This window comes from Topomyia yanbarensis, chromosome 2 (genome assembly GCF_030247195.1).
Source record: "Topomyia yanbarensis strain Yona2022 chromosome 2, ASM3024719v1, whole genome shotgun sequence".
Lineage (NCBI taxonomy): Eukaryota > Metazoa > Arthropoda > Insecta > Diptera > Culicidae > Topomyia > Topomyia yanbarensis.
Genome location: NC_080671.1, coordinates 368702534 through 368722033, shown reverse-complemented (window position 1 = coordinate 368722033; position 19500 = coordinate 368702534). Strand labels below are relative to the sequence as shown.

At 36.3% G+C, this 19500-nt stretch overlaps 1 protein-coding gene and 1 non-coding gene across 14 annotated transcripts in view; one reads left to right on the top strand and one right to left on the bottom strand.

Moving 5' to 3' along the window:
* The window catches only part of LOC131684476 (uncharacterized), a 231462-nt gene extending 211968 nt beyond the window's left edge, over nucleotides 1-19494 (top strand). For all 13 annotated transcript variants that reach the window (XM_058967399.1, XM_058967394.1, XM_058967401.1 and 10 more), the window contains one exon: nucleotides 171-19494. In XM_058967399.1, the coding sequence (XP_058823382.1) occupies nucleotides 171-348 (178 nt within the window). In that variant the 3' untranslated portion in view covers nucleotides 349-19494. The remainder of the gene's footprint in view (nucleotides 1-170) is intronic.
* Trnas-aga (transfer RNA serine (anticodon AGA)) lies at nucleotides 18733-18805 on the bottom strand. Its single transcript has one exon. It is a non-coding gene; the product is annotated as a tRNA-Ser (tRNA).
* Nucleotides 19495-19500: the final 6 nt, after the last annotated feature.

Sequence of the window (19500 nt, the reverse complement as noted above, 5' to 3'; positions counted from 1 at the left end):
TTAGTTTTAGATTTTATTGTGTAGGTTTTGGGACCCAACCATATGTAGAGCGAAAATTGTATCTAAAATACAAGAACTTCTATACAAGTTGTGTGAAACCCAATAACCATGTCCAGTCCACGTCAGCAGTTTCCACAGCGATTTAATTACTCATTCGTTGTTTCCCTCAGATACGTCCACGGATGTCTGCAAAGCTGCAACGATGCTGATGCATGCAACCACAGTTCGAGGTTGGCGGCAGTCGATCCTTATCGGGTTGGCTTCTGTTTGGCAACACTGTATCTCCTACTGTACTATCATCGGCAGCAAGCCTTGTCCAGTTTGCTGTACCTAGGCTACGAAAGCTAACAAAGAGGAATCTAGCCACACTATCATCACCGTCGAGCGAATAATTTATGAAACCAGTGCATAGTCGTAGCGTTTAGTTAGCTTCAGCGGGCCATTTGGTGGCCGTTATTATATCAAACTATGGGCTAGAATGCCGTAACAGCACAGTGTTTTTTATAGCATACCATTTTTCACAGCTTCTCCATTGTTTGTACACTAACTAATCCTCACGAAATGTAGTGTTAGACGTTGCAACAGACCGTGGCGAACAATTCGAACAAAAGGTGTGTCGGTCGACCAAACAAATACAAACAAATGCACTAACTAGGTAGTAAGAACACACGATCAATTGATGCAATGTGACTATTGCTGCACCGAAGAATTGAAAATCAAAATGTTACTGGACAGGGCATTCTTAACAACTTCTCAAATTAAATTGAGAGATGAAGAACATGGAATCAAATAATTATGTAAAATATTTACTATAGATTCAAATAGAACATCGGGTGATCCATCAGCGCTTCAAGTTCATGGTTTGGATATGTATGTTGGAATTTGAGATCGTATCGGCAATCTACTTCAGTAGATATGGTGCTTAAAGCTATCACTACGTTTATGGCCGTACGTAACTGCTTAAGTCACACGTAGATGGAAAAACATTCATTTTGACCCCATCTTCCCCTCCGTGGACAAGTACGAGCAATACTTGAACCTCTACTCTACTTCTAATGATATCTAGGGTTCGTGTATTTCAAACTTTTTATATATTTGTTGCAGTTTTCTTGGATTTCTTCAAAGTGATCCTTAAATGAACCGATCCGTTCAAGTACACCACATTACATTTTTCTACAATAATCTTTTTAGTTTTTGGATTTCAGTTAAGCGGTTCGGCTTTAAGAGCGTTCATTGCAAACCTCTGCCAAAACACGCCATAACTCCGACAACCTTGAATATTTCTTTCAATTCGACTTGTTTTTTTTAATCTTCGATAGTGTTATCAACAAACTGTCGTTTGCCTTTAAAAAAAATGCATAAGAGAAGAAGCTCTCGGCTTATGCGGAAACACAATTAATTGTGTTTTTTTTTCTGTTAGTGGAAATTTTCCGATTTTTCGGATAATCATTGGAAATAGTCATACTTCGTTGCAGACGACGGCAATAACCTTAAGGCTTTTACCTGAGGCAAAGATGCTAGCATCATGACAGAAAACTGACTTTTCACTGCTTACGGCTAGATTTGAAAGATCAGAGATAAATATATTATATAAGATTGGAGCGACGCTTGGCCCTTGAGACACCTGCTTTAACGGGTAGTATATTAGATTTACAATTCTGATAATATACCTGTAAGGTCTGATTGGTAACATAATTTTTAATTATCATGATTATGTAAATTGGAAAATAAAATCCCACATTTTGGCAATTAATCCTTTATGTCAAACACTATCGAAACTTTAATAGAATAGAAGAACTAATAGAAGAGAGTAAACTAATTGGTCGATAACTAGATGCATCTGCTAAATTTTTATCTGGCTGCGGGATAGGAAATACTTTCACATTTGTTCTTCCATTCCCAAGTATGCTAATTGAAAACATTTGTTGAATAATTTGACCAAATATCTCAAGGTTTTCAACAAGAGTGTTAGAAATGGATGAATTTGATCTCACCTTAGCTTGTTTCAACAAATTCGTCTAGAGACAATTCTTGATTTGAAACATTTTTATAATTTTCTAAGACTTCATTTTCAATAGGACTCACAATGTTGAGTTTAAAATTATGGACGCTCTCAAACTGCTGAGCAAGTTTTCATGCTTTTCTCGTTTGTTAGTTGGAATTGCTTTATGCATTATTCCACGATCGGTGTTTGGCGTCAAAAGCGCCAATTACGAAGAATTTCAACTGATTTCTTGAAAGTTTTTGTAAGTCTCGTTTAAAGAAATTAGTTTGCTCGCCAGTGCATTGAAAAAGCGAATGCACTGCAGTAGTATAAACTATACCAAGATCGGTTTAAACTTCAATAGGTAAATTTTCGATCACCTTGGTGTTAAAAGAGAGTAAAACGCAATATTTGATTCTGCGATTAACCGATTAATCGCTATTGCGATTTCTCCACCGAATCCAACAATTTTATCAAATCGATGAATGACAAAATTAGGGTTACTGTTTAACTTAATATTTGGTTGTAAAAAACCAAATATTAAATTAAATTTTTAACCCTCAAGAAGTTGAAAAATTCGTCTTCGCACGTTTTAATGCACGAGCATATAAAAAATAAATGATTATTTAAAGTTATTTTTAAACTTTAAAGGCATGACAAATTGGTTAGAAAATACCCAGCCAGTTTGAAAAGCTTCAAATATGAAGGTAGAATATAACATCGCAGTCATCAATTGAAACATTTATTGTTGCAAAAAAAATCGATTTTTGCTTCCGTAATGCAACCTAGATCCATTGGAGTGAAGTAAGCGTTGTATGGAGATGAAGTTGGAGGCATGGTCGTCATCGTTCTTTTAGCCACGTTTCCTGCTACTGAAGCATAAGATGACGTACCATTGCACAGTGGGCCAGAATGCAAATTCAGCAGGAATTATGAGATTTTACTAAAACTAAACCACTTTCGCAATTTTTGAGCTTATCATTTTTGTGGAAACAATAGAGTGGTTCTTATTTCATCAAGATAAAAAATTTGACATTTTAATCACTCAAGATAGAGTCACACGACCTGCAGTGAAGCTGTAGAATGAAAGTTTTAGAAAAGTTTGCTGACGACATATTTTTCATTTTACAACAAATTTACAATCAACGTTTGGGGTGTTTTAGGTGTTTTTAGAAAAAACTGTTTTATTCAAATAACTCTTGCGGTACACTGTAAACTCCATTTACAAACCAAACCGTTCGTAAATTGAATTAGTTCGTAAAAAAGTGTTCGCTATTTGGGATTTACTTCGAGAAAAGAGTTTGCTTCACATTCTTATTAAAATTCGTTGGTTGAGCAAGTTTCTCGATAACCCTAACAATATGGATATTTTTGGAACGGACTTGACAAATAGATGATTAAAATGAACAAATGGAATCGTTTTGAAATCCAAGATGCGACTTCCGGTTGAGCAATACTCACGATAACCCTAACAACATAAGTATTTTTGGAATGGGCTTGACAAGTAGATAATGAAAATAGACAATTGGAACCTTATTGAAATCCAAGATGGCGACTTTCGGTTGAGCAATATTCACGATAACCCCGAGAAACCGGAAATCGTCATCTTGGGTTTCAATATAGCTTCAGATATCGATTTTTGTCATGAGATCGTCAACACCTTTCCAAAAATATCCATACTGCTGATGTTATAGAGAACTTATCGAAACCGAAAGTTGCCATCTTGGTTTACAAAATTGCTCTAGATTTAGATTCCCGTCATTCACTCGTCAATCGTTGCCCATATTTTTGAGGTTAAGGGAATTTATCTAAACCGGAAGTCGCTATCTTGAATTACAAAATGGCTCAAGATATCGATTTCCGTCATGCACTCGTCAACTCCATTCAAAAAATATCCACATTGTTGAGGTTATAGAGAATTTATCGAAACCGTCGCCATGTTGGATTACAAAATGGCTCAAGACATCAATTTCCGTCATTAACTCGTTAACTTTATTCCGAAAATACCCAACTTTTATTAATATCAGTTAACTAGGAATGTGTAAAATTGTATACAACTTCCAACTCAAACTTTTTTTACGAACTTGTATCGTAAAAAAGAGTTTGTTATTTCGAATTTAGTTCGTAAAAAAAGTTACGTAAATCAATTATTACTTAAAAATGAGTTCGTAAATGGAGGTTTCACTGTAGCCATTTACAACTGAAATCATATTCAGACAAGTTTAAGATTGTTTTAAAACGAATAATTTGTTTCATGGCACCACATATTTAACTATTATCGTTGAAATGTTATGAGAGTGTCTTCTCCAAAAATTAAGTTCTTTGGTATACCAATATCATTCATTGGGACAAACAAAAGATAATTCTTTTTCAACTAAATATATGATTGGAGGTATAATTGAGCAAAAAATGGAGAGCACTACGTTTTTTTAAATTTCACAAAATTGATTCCAAAACTTTTAATATTATAAAGTCTTTTGAATAATAGAAGCTAAAGTTTTGATGTATTAGAAGGAAATGATTATCTTAAAAAAACTCCGAAACACATTTAAAGGATATGTTAGCAAAAAATATAAAGTATAAGAGTTATATTAAAATTTTATTTTACTTTAAATTGCTTTCACGGTGGAAAATATAAAATATATAGCTTGGTCTCCATGATAAAATGCTGCACTTTACAAGCTTTTTCTATTATTTTAGATAGTGGGTAGGGTAGTTTTAAATTTATTAAAATCAGAAAATTTACTTTTTAAGTGTTCGAAATAGTGTTTCGTTTGAATTTTCATTAAAATGACTTTATAAATACTTTGAGATATTTTGAAAGAGAACAGTTTGTCTTGATATAATGAAACTCTAAGTTTCGTTATAAAGTTGTACAGAGTTTTTACTAAAAATGAACTATTTCAGAGGAAATATTGCAAGATATTCAAAAATATCGTATTTGCTATATTTTGATGATCTATACTATAAAGAAATATCATATATATGATAGCAACGGTTTTTAATGCTAAGTGCTTTATTCGAAAATAATTCTATTTTAAAAAGTTATATTTTTATTAAAAATTCCTCAAGTAAAGAAAGTCTCAAATCGTTAAAAAGTTCAATTTTAAATGGTGCTAAAATCAGAACCACCCTACCTACTGTTTAGACGAACAGGAGAGTATTGCAAAGCACAACTTTCCTGAACAAATCGTAAGGCCAAATTATTTAGCTTTAGCAAAAAGTTAAAATTCCTGTTAAATTGACATTCTGGACCACACATTGGGGACCATTCATAAAATATGTAACGCAAAAATTTCCCAGTATTAGCTCCCCTCTCTCCATGTAACAAATTGTTATAAATTTCTTTATCCGTACCTCTCCTATTGCATAACAAATCCGTTAAAATTTATTTTTTCAGTAAAAACATGCAACGTCCCAGCCTACTCTCTCTCCCATATGTGACAACATGTAACTATTTGTTATACCCCCCTCCCCTAAAAGCGTTACGTAATTTATGAATGGTTCCTTGTAGGATGGTGTAAATGAAGATCCTTATATAGGCAAAGAAGTCGTATTTCTATTTTGAAGCGGATTAACACATTTAATCTTGTTTTCTCGAAGTGTGCATGTCGAAATAGGTAAATTTTTATTGGTTGCTTTGTGCGAGAATTTATAGCATTTTTTTCTCGAGTGTGTCGATCTAGAATATCGGTATCTAGCGGGGTAATTAAATAGATCAAATGTGTTGGGTTGCAGCTGCGGTTGTGTGTGATCTCGCTTTAGAGGCAGGGTACAATCACTATCCCCAATGCAATAATCATGTGTGCTTCCTAACACGACATCATATCCCAGGGATAGCATACGGGTTTGTGTATTGGGCCGGAGTCTCAAGAGTTGCAAGTTGTAAGTAGCGGTTTGCCCACTACTCAGGATCTGATTGTCCGGCGGACCCTTCTTATCAGGGCGACCTGGAATTTCGAACCTTCGTATGTAAACAAACAAAAAAGGGAAAAACAAATAAACTAAATTTTACCGTGTTTATTGTCCTCCAACTTTCTCTCCTCTGCACGCTGATACTCGATCTACTACTATTGGCGACGAGCGGTATATCCGACCGGCCGGGACCGGGACGGCCGAGTTCTCCCGTTTTCCGTTGGCTGCTCCAGCAGTGGTCCTTTGCTTTTAGCTAGGGATATGAGCTTGACTCCTTTGTTGGAACCTCCTTAGCGACGAATCGCCGGATCGTCTATTCGCCGTTAACGATCCCGGAAGTCACCACAGTGATCTTCCCAGGGGGAGCCTTGATCCGCCCTGCTTCGTTCTCTTTGGCGATTAAATGTGGAGGAGAGTTTGGCTCGATCAACGGATTCTCCACAGTCAGAACGGTCGGTGACTCGATTCCTTGCGGTTTAGCCGGGGTAGCGAAAACACTCCTTGACCTTACCCCTTAATAGCGGATCGACACCGCTTATACGTGTGCCCGAACCACGGGCCGGCACTCTTCGACGGATTCAACTGGCCGTCACACGCGCGCACTTTACTTCACTGGCAATAGTGGCGGAAAACTGTTCCGAAAAGGACTTGTTAATTCTGGCGTCTGATAACCATGGTTCGTCACTAACTAAACCCTATGCTAATTATACACAAATGTGAAACAAAAATTATTTCACCTATCTGCACAAACAAAACCGTTCACAAACGCGAAAATGAACGAAAATTTACAACTAAATGTGAACGGTATCGAACAGCGGTGGGCATAATATGTAAACAAATACACTCTACGGAGAGTGTACGCCATAATAGGTATAGTTCCACCCAGGGCTAAATTGTTACCCTGACGGTTTACAAAGTTCGAATCTTGACTCTGGGGGGATTTTTATCACATAATTGCTTTCGCTTAGCTCACAATTTTGATGTTTTCCCCATTGGAAAGTCTTGGCACTTACGTCAAAAACCAAAAAAAATGAATTGTTTGTAAAATTATGTTTCAAATGTCAAAATAAAATAGTAGGCATGATGCTACACACATCCATTGTTAATACGAGATGTGTGCAGGTATTTTTAAAGCACGATGAAAAAATACTTTACTCACGCGGCCTCAAATTGAGCTGTTTTTAGAGAATAAATTGCAAAGAATAGTCGAATATATTCAGATTTTTTTATTTTGAGGTCTCATGTTTTGATTTTTAAATTTTAATTTTGAAGAGCGGAAAAATTTCTTTACATATTTCTAGAGCTTTTATTCAAAACGCCATATCTAACAATGGGAGACTTTATTCACTTTCTCTTTCGATTTTTACGGCGTCAAATGTTTACCATTCTTATATTTGAACCAAGACACCTGTGATCATTAGTTATTCCTCGGTTCGTCCATACCACAAAATTTAAATTCATGTAGACATCTGAAAACTTAACGAGATCTATGGTTGTACTATTTTTAACTTTTTTAATGAAAAATACATTTTTTGTTTAAGCTTTTTATGCGTGCATACTTGTTGAAGTCTTTGTTTCATGGTTGCTATACCAGAATAACAGACATTTGAATTAGCTGATTATGAGGTGAAGTTAGTTGACAAAGATATTGACCCTTTCATTTTCGCACTCGACGAAGTGTTTCAAGTCATTATGGGACATGAGGGCCTCTACGTCGATCGTACAACTGAATACTAGATTCTGCAGTGTTTGAAGTCGATCACAGCAATTTAGGTAAAACTCAAGATGAACTCTGAACAATCGTTATATGCATAATAATTCGGTAGCAGGATGCAGACTCACACAGTTATATATGCTAGTTTGTTTGGAGAAAAAATCATTGAATTGTAATAATTTGCTTCACCTTTGATCGGTTGGAAATATTAAAAAAAAACCGGATGTATCATTTGGTACCATGAGTGTGGTTGACTTAATCAAAATAAACGAAATTCCCATAGTTACGTTCTACCTAATTCCCATGGACCTACGACGGCAGGACTTTGAAATACTTAAAACATGATTTTTTATCAAATTAATCAACTCCAAATCCAAACTATCAACTTGCGCTCGAAGAGTAAGTAAGTAAAACTCGAAACTGTTGCAAATGACTAAATCAAAAGTAAATGTAGATTACTCACAAACTGTAGATAAGTAAAACAATTTCGAATGAGAGGCTGACTAACGAATTAATTATGTCAACTCAAACAAAAATGAAGAATGATAAAATGCAGATTAGCCTCACCGGATCCAGCGTAGCGACGCAGCTATATCTCTCTGGGGAACAAATGATTTGAATAATTTAACAGCATTATCATTTTGTATCAAGCAAAAAACTTTTTTTCGGAAGAAAGAAAGGATAAAAACTTTATCAACCCACAAGCAAATCACGACAAAATGCTGCCCGGAAAATAGAAGAAGAAAGCGACATGGAAGGATCGTTAGAATTTATAATTGCTCGAATCATCGTCATTGCACTGCAACCATGTAACTTTCCGGTAAACTGGTTGGAACAAAGTTTGTCGCGAGAATCGTGGCATGCTCGATTAGATATTCATGGATCTGTTATTACATGTTAAGTTTCTCGTGTACTCCCAACTTTTTAATTTTTAATATAACTCGCATACTGCAGTGTGTTTGATTGCGGATTCAGTTAGGTACAGTGATAACCATATTCTCTAATTCTTTGATTTTATTGTATTGCTCTAGACGATAAATGTATGCGGAAAAGGGAATTTTCAGTTATTTTGGAAAACCGTGTTTCGTCAAATAATTCCGCCATAGTTGCTCCAAACTATAGCTGATGTAGCAATTTATAAGCAACACACAATGTCCAATAAATTCAATGAAAGCATGCGACCAACACATTAAATTCCTCACGCGTACAAACTAAGCTACCAAATAAAACGTTTTGTATAACACAAATTAAATGTATAGAAAATGTCCGCTTTGTAGCAAGTGACCAACACGTCAGAACCCCCTGCTGGACGGGTAATGCAAAAAAAAAAACAAAACATTGGTGAAGGTTTCAAATTTCATACAAATATAAAACTAAAAAGCAGAAATCACTTAGTACGTTTCGTACTAACAAAGAAACGGAGATAAGTATTAACATTTGGCGTCTCCGAATGTTTGCTAGATAAAGCGAATCTTATGAGTAAGACACATTAGAAAAGTTAAATACCACTTTTATAGTGCTGAAAGAAAATGTATTCCATATTAACTGTTAGCCAAAGCACTTTATGTATCGAAATAGGCATTGAAATAATAAAAGAAAGCAAACAGTCGAAAAGGCTTAACAACAGTGATTATAAAAAATCCGAACATAATTAAGTGCTTTAAGTGCCTGGAATTAAAACGACATAATTGCAACTTAGCAAAAACCTGCGTTAATTTCTTTTGCTTGTATATCTGTCATTATATTTTATACATTATATTATGAATTATGAGCTGCATCAATAAAATGGAATTGTTATCGCCTTCGTAACCACGTAAGCACATTTCAAATAAATGAATTTGTATGTCAAATAATAAGTTAAGCTATTGATTATTCGTGGTGTCAATTAAAAGTCCAATAAAGTGCAGCATTCTCCCCTTAAGAGCACTCTAACAAGTTACTGTGTGCTGCGTAACAGTAGAGTTGATAGTTTTACTTCTGATTCCATACACTGTTTCAAAAAAAAATTCGCATTTGCTTCAATTTCCGATTTGTTCTTTCGTACCACACTGATATTTCTCGCGGTTAAGTAACTTTAAGTACCATAAAGTACATTAAATCTCGCCAATATTTAGAAAGAGCGTGACGAGTAATTTAAATATTCACTAGCGTAAACCCGCTGTCTTAAGTATTAACTTCCTTATTGATGGTGCTGGTTGTTGAGGTTAGGGTGCTGGATGCTGTGCGTTTGTTGTTGCCATTATGGTCTGAACAGCTACCACAAATTTGGGAACAGTCTGTGATTCAGGTGATTGTATTGAAGACTATGTTTCAGACTAGGATCTAGAGGACCTAAGCAACCAAAAGTTCGTATAAGGGAGCTGCATAAGCTTCTCGTTTTAAATAATTTTTCAGTATGTTTTATGTTCTAATTGCGGCTTAAGCAGCTTTCAAGTTCCATTAAAGCTTAAGCAGCTTGAAAGTTCGCTAAGAACTTTATGTGAACTTCAAAGTGCGCTTTTTAAGTTTTATCCGAACTTCTGGTTGCTTGGTGAGGATCATTGGGTCCAGATCCTTCTGAAATTTTCAACTTGTTTAGAAAATTTAAGTTAGTATCAATATTAATTCAGTCTTTGTATCGTTTAGCACCATCTGTCAGAAGGGCTTATCTGTGTTTTCGCCATCTTTCTATATTTGTACACTGTGTGACCTTTAAGACAAAAGAATCTTTTCTCCTAGAGGAGAACCCAACCTGTGCCGCAACACTGGTTCCAATTCTAGGTATCAAAACTGGTTCTTGCTGTTAAGCTCTCAGCGACTCGGAGTTAATCTAACTCCACCCCGTATGAACTCGAACGTTTTCCTTGTGTGGAATAAGCTGCGCTTTTGAGCATCATGTTATGAATATTTAGAATTGTAGATTTTTCATTCCAGAGACCCACTCAGCGGAGGTTATCTGCAATTTGGCATATATACCCAGTCAAAAAAACGGGGACGAATATTGTCAGGCAAATTGAATATTTTGACATTTTAGTTTATTCGCTTGTACTAACTGCCCCTAGGAACAACTGCCACCTTTTGGATGCAATTAAAAGGCAATTTAAATACTTAGACAAATTTTCTGGCCGCTGAAATAGACTAATTAATTTTGTTTCGCGTTTTTCCAACATTGCGGTTCATGTGTGGCTTAAGCGTAAACTTGATTTTTGAACAATTCGCGTTTTCTCGCTTGTTGTTTAATTGTCTAGTGCACCTTATTAGGCCAACGAAAAAAGGAATTTGTGTGTAAATATAGTAGACCAAGATCACTGACCTAAAGTCTTAACGAACGACAGATTATGGTAAGCTATGATATGCAATACCAATTTAAATTTTTTCTAAAGCTTGGCGGTTATTAGGGGAGACTGAGGAGACTTGATACCCTTTTTTATTTTTCAATCCTACTCCGTGGAATGATACAAAAACTATGTATTTTTTGTAGTTTTATATTGTTTCTAGGGTTGACTGATAATCATAAAAAAATACATGGAAATATTATACTGGACATGAGCTATGAGCATTTTTGGAAAACAACAAAAAACTGGAAAATTCTTTGATTAGTGGAGCCTCGATCCCTAATTTGGGAACACTTGATTATTTTTTGAAAACGTGTTTAAAAGAGCATGTAGGGTAATAAGCCTATTTTTACCCTTTGTCTATTATCATCCTACCCATCTGAAGCTTTTGGTTAGAGCAGCGTCTGCCATCTTTGCTCAACGCATTGGCTCAAATGGTGTTGCGATGATAGGGGTACTCGATTTGAGTTTTAGCTGCGCTCAAACAGAAGATTTTCACCATTCTCAACACAATTTTGTTATTATATTGGCCCTTAATAAGTGCCGAATGACCTCAAGGCTAAAACCTCTATAATCGAAATAAAAAATGGCGCCTAATAACAAAGCAAAGAGGCTGAAATAATAAAATTAACAATGAAATAATGTGATACCCTCGCTAATAGAACAAAAATAGCTACCTAACCCCATTCAATGTTATAAATGTATTGTGGTATTGATTAAATTGTTGCGATTACATATTACTATTTTTGTTACTACATATTACGCATCTCTCACAAGATTTTTTTTCGAATTCTCCAAATCTCTGTGCAATTATTTGAAAGCTGTCGTTCTTATGGTTGAGGAACGTCAAATGTGGGATGCATGGTTGCTACGTATACTGTAGTAAACAATTACAGTTAAGTTTCTGTACGTTGAAGCGTTCATTTTTGACAGTTTTTTTGTTATTTTATGGCAACAATGACTTCAACTGTTCTGGTGTGAATTTGGTTATTTTCAGTGGTGTGTATGAAGCATGGCGAAGGGGATCAAATCTCCACGAATTTGAAGGGATCAAGTGAACCCATAGCATTTATTTCAGCAAAGTTTAGTACAAGTATAGTTGAACAAAAAATCAGCTCAATCGTAACGTATTCATATAATTGACATTCTCCTGTAATTCTGTATGCAAAAGTATAGTATGTAGTGGGTGACTTTATCAATTGTATAAAAGTTTGAAAATTTTGAAAATAAATCTTCTTCAGTTCTTCTGAGATTTTTTTCTTTGAATCGCTAAAAATTCGGTAACACATATCCAATTTATTTTTTTGTGTTAAAGAAACTTATGTTTAGATAAAGCTGCGCAACTTTCTAGTATATTCGATTAATGTACTCTGATCCGCCTTTGAGTTACAATGATGGGATCAAGTCTCCCCGGGGATCAAGTCTCCTCAGTCTCCCCTACCTAGTATGCTGATAAGTTTATTTGGGTACATAGTGAGTCCGAAAATAAGTATAGGTAGGCAATTAAGGGCGATTAAATGGCGCGTTCCGTGAACGAGCGGCAAAAAAATGACGGCGGCAAATCGCCCAAATGTTGCATTTGATATAGCCCCCTAATTGCCAGCAATTTGCTGGAAAATTGAAGTTATCACAATCTGTCGTTCATTAAGACTTTAGGTCAGAGATCTTGTTCTACTATACTTACACATCATTCCACAATTTCCCACATTCGTTGGCTAAATGAAGTGCACTAGACAAAGTACAAGTGAGAACACGCCAATTGTCAAAGAAACAATTTAAAGCTTAAGCCAAACATGAACCGCCATGTTAGAAAAACGCGAAAAACAACCAAGTCCATTTCAGCCGCCAGAAAATTTGTCAAAGTATTAAGAATTGCCTTTAAATCACATTCGCAAATTGCATTCGTTCCTAGGGGCAATCAGCACAGGCGAGTTGAGTCAAACGCCAAACTGTTTAATCACCTGACCACACTAAGAAAAATTATATGGTAACATGTACCATATGAGGAGGTAAATTCGACTTTTCGAGTGTAGTGGTTTTTAACCGACTATAGCATCAGGTCACATCAACTATACCCATGTTCAAGTTTACTATACAAGAGCTCTTGACCACAATAGTACTATTGAGCATTGTATTGTAAGCATGACCATTATAAGTGGGATGCTCACCGTAACAATGTTCATAGTTATCTTGACTTGGAAGTGTTTGTTATAACTAAACCAGTAGAATGGAATTATTTACCAGTTTTACCATGCTTTATGCATAATAGTCAAATTGAACACTCTGTTGTATGAATGACCATTAAAAGTGGGATGCTTGGTATAACAATAAGCATAGTCATCCTGAGCAGGGCCTGCTTTCAATAACTAAAACCTTGGGGTTTTGACATTTTCCTTCTAGTTATTTTAAAAAGGGATATCATTGTTTTGGAAATGACGCGAGCCAATATGGATGGTGAGGATGGACAAAAGAAAGTTTGAGCCAATCTAGCTTTTGGAAAGTATCCCTTAGTTTATTGATGCTACACATTTTTTATAAAAATATTAATCGGCTCAGCAACCATATCTCAGCCTCCTTTTTTCTGCTCTTACGCTTAACTGAAAAGAACCAAAAAATATTTATGATTTTAAAACATCGTTTTTGAATTAAATTGAAGTATGTACTCACATAGTGCAATAAAGCAAAGCAAATACTTAGTAATACAGTCCGTTGCGAAACATGACCTTCTATTTCGTAGGACTTGAAACCGATTCTTAGTGTACAGACCATTTGTGAGGTTCATATTTGGCTACTAAATACCTTCCCTGACTGGGACTCTACCATACAACGGGTAATGATGCTATCACCTTACCGTAATATTACAGAGATAATATTAGTGCGATAGTTAAAAAAATAAAATTACAGAGTACGCCAAAAAACACGCACGTATGTTATTTATACATTTTTCACTGTAATGGCCGCATCCTGCAGAAAGACTTAATGGGATCGCAAACATTGACAAGTTTTATGGTTGTTAGTAATACAAAGCATTGTCAGCTGAAAATCACTATACGCAAAAGCTGCTTTCGACAAGGGTAAAGTCCACATCAACGGTCTATATAGTTATTTTAACCTTTACATTCCTATAACAACTATACATTTAGTGTTCACGACTTATTAATATATTGTGCAGAGGACAATCAAACGAAAAGTAGTTATAACAATGGCACTGTTTACATTCAAGATGTTTACCATGTTCATATTTTTATTTTTACTTGAATTTTAATAGTGATTCACACTATTCATTTGTCACTTTATAGATGATAAATATTGTTGGAGTGAGCATGTTCAAATTGTCGTAAATAACAACAGCATAGTTAAGCGGTAATCGATTTTTGTAGTATTTTTTGGGATACAGATGTTTAGTATTACTGATCTCATGGTCATTACTGCTATTTCGGGGAATAGTTAAAACAACCACGAAAGTCTGGTCACAGATACTACAGGTTTTTTCTCAGTGCATGTTCGTCCGCATTTTTTTTGACCGGGTATCGCCTGACCATGTTCGTCCGCATTGTTTTGACTGGGTTGCTGCTACTCCGGTATCGATCTGGACTACCCAAGTAACCATAAGCACAAAGCCATTGCACTATAATGGCTATATATTTGAACTAATGTTGCATTGAAACTCCATTACAGCATTAAACCGAAAGGAAACATAAGAAATGGTTTCAAAATCATGGCGGACAATGACAGCATCCTAAAACTTTTTAATAACATTAGTATTGCCAATATAAGGCTTTCAAAATCAACATTTGTGCGCTGGTGCTATATAATAGCATTAGTACTGCAGAAACGAGCTGTCAATCTCTGCACAGTAATAGCACTATATTTCGCCTTTTCTGGCATAATATCAGCATTATATCAGTATTTAGGGCTTCACGGCTCTTTAAGATAACTGTATATATGGATCTAAAGCAGATATTAAGCTACGTTATAATGCTTATTGGTTACTTGGGTGGGGGGGAAGCAATGTCGTATATACACAAGATGGAGAGAAAGGTGGGAACATTTGACACTTTTGAGTGTATTAGTATTATACTTGCAAAATTAAGCATGGCGGCTGGGGCCCTTGAAGTAAACATCAATATCCGAACGAGCATCCTGATTCTTAAGCGCACGATGAAAAGTGAGAAAAAGCCAAGCTTCACTTCGGATCTATCGATTAGAACACTTATGGACACTTTTTACCTCGAAAAAAACCGATTAAATTAACTATGACCGATCCGAAACAAAACTTATGGCAGCAGAAGGGCCCACTACGGCAACCGTTTGTGCTTTTCTTCTTCATATCCTCTTGTTTTTTCAGCTTCATCAAAGAAAAATGACAACCGCACTCACACACACAAAAAAATGTGCACACCTGTATCCGCCTTGGTATATACAGGTATGGCGAAGAGGGCACTTTGGTATTCGTAAGATGAATCTTAGATGAGTGGTGTGAGTGATCACAGAATAAATCGACTTGCTTTCGTCATACCGTTCGCTCCGCTCCATTGAATCGTGTGAACGCTATGACGTCGACCCGATGTGCTTCTGGATTGTTTACATATTTTTGGTTGCCAATACTAGCAAACCGTGTGTTCTGCCACACCTATATATATATACCTCATTGTAGCTGAAGTGCACAGTCTTAGCAATCCGTGAAAAAAATACTTTCAGTGAGGGACTTCCTCCATGTTCAGTCTATTTCGCTGATCTGTATGGTGTTCTGCTATAGTTTGAAATATTTAAAGCATCGAAAGTGCGGAAATGTTAAACTTTTCTAGCTCTGATCAGGGATGCCATTATGCCAGATTTATCTGGCACAGCCAGAGTTTTTGGCAGCTTCCAGACAAAAAGACAAACCTCGCGTTCTACCAGATTTTTAAGTTTTAGAAGCTGCTACACACACATTTTGAAAATTTGAATAATAATGTCCCAAATTTTACAAAAATCCATTGATACAGGTTCTATGAAAACTAAAATGTATACCAAATTTCGATGACTTTGAGGTCGCTGTCAAGTGCCAGATTTTTCCAGACATTTTTAGTTGAACTGCCAGATTTTCTTTAAGAAATAGTGGCAACCCTGGTTCTGACTTGTCTGATCTTTGGTTACAAAGTGATCTGAAAGGGAGGAACAAAAAAGTGTTTGAGCATGTTCGGAAAAAAAATTGGTCGAGAGAGTCTTACTTCAAAGCATAAACAAGCGATAGTCCACTTGTGCTCAAACTTCCAAGAATAATGGCGTAGTTGCAAGCGGAACCGTGCTCTGTTTCAAAAGCGCAACGCTTTCCGGACAAGTATTTCCTGAATTGTATTTTCCTCGGGATGATAAATCGAAGAGGGGTTTCGATCACCTTTCTGATCGCAACAAGAGAAGACGAGTTTCTGGTCTACGATACGAAAAGTGTGCTTCTGAGCTTGCATTTGCTGCACAAATGAATGCTCGCAGTGAAGGCAATGAAGCTGCCGCCAAACCGCTCACGGAAGTTATTCAATCAACTCCAACGCGGTCAAAACGCATACAAAAACATGAAAGACGCAGAATACATCATCAGCTGATCCTTTTCAAAAATCAATGGAGTATTGCAAGATGACGTCATATGAGTTAAAATGCTCGGAAAAATGACAGTTCAGCGAACTTGTTTACATGGTGTTAGAATTCGAACCAAGTTTCTTATACTGGGTGGAACAAAAAAAATTCCAAGTCCATGTAAACAAGCTCTCGGTGCTGACAGAAAAGTGAGGTTATACATTTTTATGCAATGCTCTATATTAGTCACACTATGAGATGTAGCATGGTTGATGTTAAAGTTTGTAGTGCTTTGTCCGAATTATCATGTCAAAAATGCTTCGTGTGTGGTGCTTCACCCAAAGAGTTCAATAATATAAACGAAACACAAAAGAAAACTCCAAACAAAAAGATGTTTCTATTATGAATAAGAATGGCAGTAGTGTAGCTTATTTATTCATTATTTTTATATAAATCAGATGTATGGAGAGTCTGCTTCATATAACATACAGATAAGATGTAATGTGTTGGCAGGCATGGAAACCCCATGAAAAATTAAGCGTGTCAGATCGAAAAAAACTACATACAGGAATCATTTAAAATACAGACTGGTCTTGTTATCGATGTTCCTAAACAAGGTTCTGGTTCATCAAATGATGGAAACACGGCCAAAAGATTTTTCGAGTACGATGTAGTAACCGCTTCAATCACGAAAATAAACGAAGAACTGATTGAGAGATTTTCAAATATTTTGGCAGTAATATCTTCAGGATTCGAGATAAATGCAGCTCAGCTATATATGAAACTGTACGGCTGGTATAAAATGCCATCTAGCGTACACCGTATTTTAATTCATAGAGCAGACATCAGGGTCGGCGGAACACCTTTTTGCCGAATGGATAGTAAGATTCGAAGTGATTTCTCCTGGTACTGACGAAAGTTCAGTTTCCAGATCTGGACCAGTTTCCGGATCCCGACCAGTTCCCGAATCTGGACCAGTACCCGGAAATGGACCAGTCCCTAGATCTAATCCATCCCCTTACCAGCCACAGATTTGCTGTTTAGATCTAGCCAAGTGTATGGATCCGGACCCTCGGCTCGGATACGTGGATCCAAACTGGCTTTCCGTACACGACTGGAAGGACTGTTAATGTTTTGTGTAGTCGCTACCTTGCTGTTGACGTCCGTGATAGAAATCAAATTTCAATTTAACTCCGACCGAAATACAACACCACTATTCCGTGTCGGTTTTTATTCTGACTGTACTTTGAAGCTAGCCGAGTGTGAGCCGATCTTCAAATACGGAATGTGTCGTGTAGAGAAAATTGAAAGTGGTCTTTATCCACATTGTGTTCGTTTTGCTTAATGTGCAATACAATGACAAGCGAAGTGCTACACATGACGCGTTAATATTTATTGTATAAGAATTGCTGAAACATGAGTTCGACGCAGAGAAGATTTGAATGTGTTGGTATTGCAGTTTGGGGAATTTTTTGTTGGGACCGTTTTAGTATTAAACGTCTTGCTATTAGAACATTTTTCTTATTATCGTGAAGGTATTACGGCCGAGTTTTGAGTGTACCAGATACTACAAATGTTCCACAGCTAAGTACCAATTATTCCATTCTTTTGAATTTCATTGTATTAAGTTTCCGTTCCCTGCTATAAAACCTTCCGTTCACAGGTATACTGAAGCCCGTATCAGAGGCGTAGTTAGGGGGATACGGTGAGGGGCACCCCAAATCACTCACCACCCTTCCTTAAACCGCCCTTTCCTCATCGTTTATCCCCCTACTCGAATAAAATTTTCTGGTTCCTCCGGAATAAATTTTCCTAGTGGGTCTGAAAAACCAGGGAAAAATTTGGTTTGAAATGATTTTGAGTTGAGAAACTAATTTAAAATTTCTTAACAAGTTGAAAATTTCTGGCGGGGTCCAACCCCCGAGTCCTCCTTCTGGATCATCGTTGGTTTCAAGTGTTTCAGCGTCGACACATAGCAATTCAAGTTCGTAGCTGTCGATTCATTGTACGTATGTGTAAATCGCACTGAATATGTAATAGACAGTTCCACCATTAAATTAAACATAACTTGCCATGGGAATCGTAGTTTGGATAAATGAGAAAGGCACAATTGCACCACTAGGTGGGTTAAAACGGGTTTTAATGAACGTGTCCAATGGAAAACAGACAGAGAAAGAATGACCGGAACGGTGAGAATGAAGAAACGGTGAAAATTCACCTTTTTTATTGGAAACACTGAGAAAAGATATGTCCTCAAGCAGGAATCGAACCTGCGATCTCTCAGTCTCTAGTTGAGTGCGTTAACCACTCCGCCATCGAGGAACTGTGATGATACTGTCATCACATATTCCCAACAGTATCGTGATCACCGCCGCAGCCTCCAATTCCTTCCAATTTACCTATCGACCACCAGTGTCTTCTATAAGGAGTGATAATAAATATCTCAAGCCTTTAGCGCAGTCCACTGGACCTAAAAATAGATAACGAGAGAGATTTGACCCGATCGATGAGAGGGAGTGAATGCAAATTCATTTATATGACTTGTTTTAATAAATTGTTTTTTCCGATTCACAAAATTACGTTTTACGAGAAGCCAAATTCTTACAAAAATGGCTCTCTATTATTGTTGAAGCTCAGTTGTAGTTACTAAAATGAAATGTAACTCTATTGTAATGGAAGTTAATCTTTCCCAAAACAACCAAAAAGCAAATGTACATTTTGAAACACAACAAAAATACTTAATTGTGATATCGTAACAGAACGGAGTGGTAAAAATTCACGGATGGATAGAGCACATATTATGCTAATATTATATACTTACAACAGTGCGAAACGATGATAGACGAAGAAAGATCCATTATCGGTTAACTCGTTTGTTCAGTAAGTCACTAAGAAATCTCACTGTAGTGTAATAGTCATTCATTAATTTCCTAAAAACTGTATCTCACCTTTATGTAACTAACACTGAATACGCGTGATAATTAGAAAATAAAGTAACACTTGTTTCCGTATTAAGT